A 6,920-nucleotide genomic window follows, 5' to 3' on the forward strand; every position below is an offset into this window, starting at 1 on the left:
CTCCGGATAAAAAATCATCCTTATATCATTTCTATCTCTTCTTCATGCACTGAAGAAGCATTCGTACACATACATGCAAGAGCCATGAGCCCAATGTGTGTGACCCCTTGCATGAGGTATTTATTTGTTCACTGCCCCAGAGTGGACTTATCCCCCCCTCCAAAAAAAGGGTCCTCTGCCTAACACTTCATGGATGGCTAATTTTCCCTTCCTGACCTCCCTTTGTGTGGCATTGACCCCCTTCACCACCCCCCAGCACCACCTTCCACTCCCTCAAAAAGCTGCCAGCCCTAAGCGCTCTTTCGACCCCCTCCCCTGCGTCCACACTGCAATAAATGCAAAAGCCTGACATGGTCCTCAGTGGGGCCTTGAAGTGATCCTAGGGTTATTTTTTTCAGGAGGTTGGGGGCTGAGGTGACAAGAGAGGTGAGATTTGGACTGGAGATTGTGGGGGGGTTAAAATGGAAGGAGGGTGGTCTGCTTTGGCCTGACTCATTCCCACAGTCTGACAAGTGGGTAGATGGCAGTGATAATTTGTAGTCCCTTAAAACCACTGCTGGAAACATCAGCTGTGCACATAGGAACAATTACACACATGGAGTGTATGTGTGTTGAAGTACTTGCACCACAACCAGCCCATAAAGCATGCCTGCAGTTATTCCAGAAGTCACATTATGACAACACTATCCAACTAGACAGATGTGCATCAGCCAGTCAGACAGATGACTTTTAAGCAAAATGTTTTTTCAGATTAAAAAAAAAAACAACAAGATAAATGTGGCTCAATTTTGTCTGGTTCACTGTTGTATTTAACAATAAAAAATAACTCATATATTTTGAATCTAGAAATAGAGAATTAATATAAAATATTGTAAACATTTAACATTAAAAGCTATTCTTAAATAATTTATGTCTGCTTGAGAAGTATTTTCATTGTTATTAATTATTCTAAATATATTTTATTATTTTTAATAAATAGCATATTATCTAATATAATTCTGTTAATTTTATTTATATTTTTTATGTTTGACACATTAAGTTCATTAACGAATAAACAGCCATGCATGCTGTTCAGCCTTTTCCCATGACTAGAAATAAAACAGAAGCATTTCATGATGTATCATCACATCGAGATTCTTTGTCTTTTCTTTGTAGACTCCTAACTGCATTTTCTCTGTGTTCTGTTTGCAGACTGTGACTCTTACTGCAAAGCGTCTAAAGGCAAACTGAAAATCAACATGAAGAAGTACTGCAAGAAAGATTACGGTGAGTGAACAGACAACATGTCTCAGATTGACATTCATTTCTTCAGGGAAGCTTAAAAACATGTGCTCTGATGGAAGAATCCAGCTTCCTTCTTCACTGGCTTTAAGTAATAAACTGTTTGTCAGTCTGCAGGGACAAATAATCTGTATTGAACTTTTTTTTTTATTTTTATTGTGGAACATTTTCTTCCACTGATTAAATACTGAGAAAATGGCTGCCAAATGTGCTTTTTTTGGGACATACTTTTTATTGCTGAGCTCAGTATACCTTCCATCTATACATCAAGCTCAGCACGTTGCAGAGGAGCTGCCTATAGTTTACAAGGGAGGCATAGTACTGATGACTTACTCCAGCTTTCAGCGAGCAGTGATAAAGGATCAAACAGAATCTTCAAGAAGGAAGAGAGAAGTGGGCAAACAGAAAGAGAGAGAAAGGAAGGAGAAAAGCCAGGATATAGAGGAGGGCAGAGGTTTGTGTGTGTGTCTGTGTGGGTGAAGGGTTATCTCCGAGCTAGCATTTAAGACCTGAGCAGATAAAGCAGAGGCAGTGTGACAGTCAGTGGGTGCTGTCTAAGAGATCCTCATTATGGCAGCGCCCCCCCCCCCCCAACCACGGACTCCTGCTGCATTCCTGTGACCATTCGTCTGCCACGCCATTCAAGGTGTGGATAAGACGTATGACCTCTCCCCTCTTCCCGCCCCTCCATCCCCTCCCCTGATTCAAGTCAGGCAGCCGAACTGGTCAACCAAGCAGCAGCATCCTGCAGCATACTTCAGCAGCTTGACGGACAGGCATTGGCTTTGTTCTGCAGGGATTTGGAGGAGTTAGGGGGTCAGCTTATAGACACCTCTGTTTCCATCAATGCCTACCTCGCTGCTGGTGTCGTGAGAAAGGACTTAGGTTCCAATCTATGCATGGACCTCTTATTGTTTTTGATTTGTTGGATGATGCTCCAAATTTAAGTGAAAAAAAAGTTTTTTTTTCTTTTATCATGATGATAAAATTAAATCAGGTGCAACCCATTTGACAGCTGAGAGTTAAAAAAAAAAAAGAAAGCGTAGAAACCATCACTCAATACAACTGAGTACCCTCATCCATTACATATTCTTAGGCAATCAAGTGAAGTGTGTGTGTGTGTGTGTGTGTGTAGGGGATATGCTGGTACTGATGACTGAGATAACACAAAAGTAAGTAAAACACAAATGGTAGTAATATTTATTTGTAGAAGCTGTTACAAAGACACCTCTGTACTGTATACACTGTAGGTTTGTTGTTCGCTGTCTTGCTGCAATCAATATTATAAATGTTCAATGACGTGCAGCTCCATTAGCTCTACACTAAAGGTGGAACCAGTGACTGTCATTTAAAAGCTGCTTCGTCAGTACAGGAGTACTGTAATGGAACTTAATAGAGATCTGCTCAATATAATACATATTGATACTTGTGGAGTACTTGTGGAGTAGAATCCATGATAGGATGTCTTCCTTTTTTCTGTTTCTTCACTCTTTCTTCCACTCAGTCCCACTCTCTGAGGACCATATCAGTTCATCCATCATGTGATATTGTCTATCTAATAGCTCTATCCTGCCTCCTAATCACATTACAAATCACACTGCTGTGTCAGTAGTAATGGACATAATGCATGCAGCGCTCCACATGAGAGCAGCAACACAGACCAGCCGTTACCACACAGGATAAAAACAGTGCTTAAAGCACCAGCGTCCATTTAGAGGAATAAGGCAGGTGTCTCAATAATTTGATCAATTATCACTTGTATCTAGTTTATAATTCCAGCTGAACGTCAGCTGCTTATAAGATGGCAAACATTTAAAGAATAGGCACAGCAATATCTTCACTCGTGTCTTTAATAAGCGTATATATAAGCCCCTAGTTTCGATAATGATAATAATCTGATGTAAATGAAAAGAAAGAGGTTTGTGAGGATGTTGAGGTCAGATGTTCAGGCCCTCTCTGGATGCTGTGACCTGATCCCAGTGTGCCGCAGCACGGCTCAAACATTCACACTGTGCCAGGTGTAACCGAAGTGTTCGGATCTTTGCTAGCGGTTGGTGAGGACAGCGTGTGCTGACGCCTGCATAATGTCCAAAAGGAGAGCATTTTATGCTTGGAAGGAAAAGGGGCTAGAGACATGTGGAATGTGGTGGCCACTCTACAATAAAACGCTGATGAAGCAAGAAAACAGGTTGTCATTAAAATCATAAAAATAGCTTCCTACTGCAGGAGAGCTCTCCTGTTTAATTACCTCTATAAATATTCAATGACACAGGGAAACGACAAAAACATTCTCTCGGATTATAAATTGTTGTACGGGAAACGTTTAAGCTCAAGAGGTCAGGCGTCTTTTTGCTGCATGGAGGCATTGTTAAAATGAGAAGGAGCAAGCGCTGAATGAAGCATCGGACTGCTTAAAGCGACATGTTGTTAGTAATGTCAGCCGTCACATTCATGGTTCTCTTTTCTTTTTTTTTGCACTAATTCAACTCACGATGGTGAGTAGATTTTAGCTTAAAGCACCAGTGAGTCGAGTTTAGCGGCATCTGGTGGCGAGGGTGAAGATCGCAACTGAGTGCCGTTCCCTGGTTCCTCTGTGTAGATATGAAGGAATCATTCTAAGCTAACAAAAACAGGACTCACAGGTGCTGGCGTTTTTCCACTGCAAGAACTAGCAGGACAAATTAGCATGTATGGAGTCTTTAGGAATAGCGGTAACTCTATAGGTCACTTTGTGAGTGCAGCGGACAGGACACTGCAGTGGCAGCATGGAAAGGATGGATAATTGAAGCCATGTTTAAAAGGTTCCTGCAGAAAAAGCCAACAACCACCTCATTTCGGCCCTATACGGTCACAACATAACTACTAGCTTCTGTGAAATGTAGAAGTTGACATGACGTGACACTGTGTCCTCTCTTTTGCAGCTGTCCAGGTCCACATCCTAAAAGCAGACAAAGCCGGCGAATGGTGGAAATTCACCGTCAACATCATCTCCGTCTACAAGCAAGGCGAAAGCCGCATTCGCCGCGGAGACCAGTTCCTATGGGTCCGTGCCAAAGACGTGGCCTGCAAGTGTCCCAAGATCAAGCCCGGGAAGAAGTACCTGCTGCTGGGAAACGATGAGGACTCCCCGGGCCAGAGCGGAGTGGTGGCTGACAAAGGCAGCCTGGTTATCCAGTGGAGGGACACGTGGGCACGCAGGCTCAGGAAGTTCCAGCAGCGAGAGAAGAAAGGCAAGTGCAAAAAGCCATAGGCGGGTTTCAAAAAAAAAGAGAGAGAGAGAGAGAGAGAGAGAGAAGGCTGGAGAGGAAGAGGATTTCACATGAGAAGGTGGAAAAAAAAGAGTGAAAGAGAGACAGGACCACGGACAGAGAAGAGACTGTTTATGTTGCTGCTTTTTTCTGTAGACGCATGAAGAGAATTATTTAGGATGATTTGTTTTTTTTTAGTGAACTTTTGTTGAAGGATCTCACCTTGCAGATTTGGTTTTATGGTTTTATTTTACTTTGAGATCGGTCTCTCTTGTGGATTTTGCCGAATTTGCACCTATTACCAGTATATAACATTATTTGTGTTTCTTTATCCCAATATGAAATCATTTATATTTTATGTTCTAATTTTATGGACATTTTCTGCTGGTGCAAAAATGACAGAAAGCCACTATATTGCCGCTGCAATTTTGCCTCTGCATGTCTTTTTTTTTTTTTTTTTGTATTCTTAGCTCAGAAGCTACCTTGTTCCACCAAACGTCTGAGGCAGCAATATTTTCCTTCTTTGAGATTTGTGCCATAAAAACTGTTGATGCTAAGCTACAGCATAAATGCATACATTTAGCTTACAGTGAGTTGCCTAGCTGTGCAGGGGGGGGCTTCATGAGGCTACATTTTCATCTATCAGGACTTTTCAGACAAGAGGATCGAGGACAAAACACAGTATTGACTAAAGCATTTTATGACCTGAGTAATCTTGAGCATAATTTTCACTCCCCTAATGGAGGAGTTTACATAAACCTGCATGTGAATGCTTCTCATTTGTTATGATGATGTTACTAATGTTAAAAAAAATAACATTTGTTTTTTTTTTTTTTGGTGTGGTGGAAAGAATGCATTTAAAATCACTGATTTCACTTTCAGTTCATACTGTAACTGTGATTTTTGTTTTCTTTTTTCTCACACATCCAGTAGGAGTGTGACATGTGACTTAAAAAAATGGCCACCCGTATTGATTCATACAAAAACATCCAAACAATCGTGTGTAACGGAGAGAGCTAATGGACATGAATAACAGTTATTATGAGCGTCTTTGAGTTCATTTCTTTAGCAACAGCCTACTGGTTGCTCTGCTACTACTGTGAAAGTTACCCAAGGATGCAACATTAGAATTGTGCAAATGATCTGATTTATCTATTTAGATGCATATTCCTACACACCAGCTTATGTAAAACTCTACATGTGTATCCTTTTTATTTCACAACCAGTCTGTGTGTATATGTGGAGTAAGATGGTAATTTTAATGTCATCGCCGTAGTGAAATGATCATTGTCTTACCTCAGAAATGAATCCTTCTAATGCAGAACAAACACACTCTCACACACATTCAAGTGTGCTTTGGAAATCCACCTCACACTAGCCAGAATACTTCCTTACAGTACAACGGGAATGCAGATAAATACTTTTACAGTGCACACACACACACACACGCTCGCAAACACAATGCATGACTGTACAGCCACTCAAAAAAAAGAAAGGACACTGTGCAACCAGTCAGGAGCTGCAGCCTCCCATTGACCTGCCATGTTAATTCTCTTCACTTCCACAGTGATGGCATGGATCGCTGCTCGATTCAAACCACTTTGCTCGTTTATTTGTATGCAGGAGTTTCCAAGGAACGCATGGTTTAAAAAAGAAAAAAGAAAAAAAACACAGCACAGCTCAGGTTTGTAAAAAAAAAACAAAAAAAAAAAAAAGCCCAAAGTGTGTCTGATTTATCTTAAACTGGGGTTTCATTCAGTCCACTCACGTCTGTGAGGTAAATACCAGCAACATTCTCAATAGATTACGCCAATAAGCAACACTAAGATACAGTCGACTGATGCTGCAGTGTGCTCCAGCGTTTAATTTTCACATGACTGCAATCCCAGATTCCTGGGACCGCGGACACACGCTGTATATCGACCTGCTCCCGCCTTTGATTGTTGGTCCTACAACCAGCTCTACTCATCTGTATTGGGCACAGTGTAACCTGTGATCACACCTCTCTGCTCTCTGTAGCCTCATGCTGTAAATTTGACATCTGTCTCCAGAGCAATGGTTTGACAAGCTTCCAGACACACACACACACGTCAAAGCATTGCTTTGTGTTCATACTATGAATTGTAAATGTTGTTGTCACCATTGCAAAGACTTCTTGCAATGTTGTTTTACAATGCCTACTAATATATTATGGTTATTATATATGAATATATTTAATGACACAAGACATTGTGGATTTTATTGTCTTTTTCAGCTTTTTTTTTTTTTTTTTTTTACTTGTTTTGTGGTTGTTTAGAGCGTTGCCATTAAAGAAGGAAATAACTACTGAACACACCAACCTGGTAGAACTAAATTCAGATTTTCAGTTGAAATAAACTCAATACATCAAAA

General features: G+C 40.9%; 1 protein-coding gene across 2 annotated transcripts in view; it reads left to right on the forward strand.

Moving 5' to 3' along the window:
• Positions 1-6,244, forward strand: part of ntn1a (netrin 1a) — a 46,451-nt gene extending 40,207 nt beyond the window's left edge. For both annotated transcript variants that reach the window (XM_028416435.1, XM_028416442.1), the window contains 2 exons: positions 1,192-1,266; positions 4,203-6,244. In XM_028416435.1, coding sequence (XP_028272236.1) covers positions 1,192-1,266; positions 4,203-4,531 — 404 coding nt within the window. In that variant the 3' untranslated portion in view covers positions 4,532-6,244. The remainder of the gene's footprint in view (positions 1-1,191; positions 1,267-4,202) is intronic.
• The last annotated feature ends 676 nt before the right edge of the window (positions 6,245-6,920 follow it).

Source organism: Parambassis ranga, chromosome 1 (genome assembly GCF_900634625.1).
Source record: "Parambassis ranga chromosome 1, fParRan2.1, whole genome shotgun sequence".
In the NCBI taxonomy this organism is placed as follows: domain Eukaryota; kingdom Metazoa; phylum Chordata; class Actinopteri; family Ambassidae; genus Parambassis; species Parambassis ranga.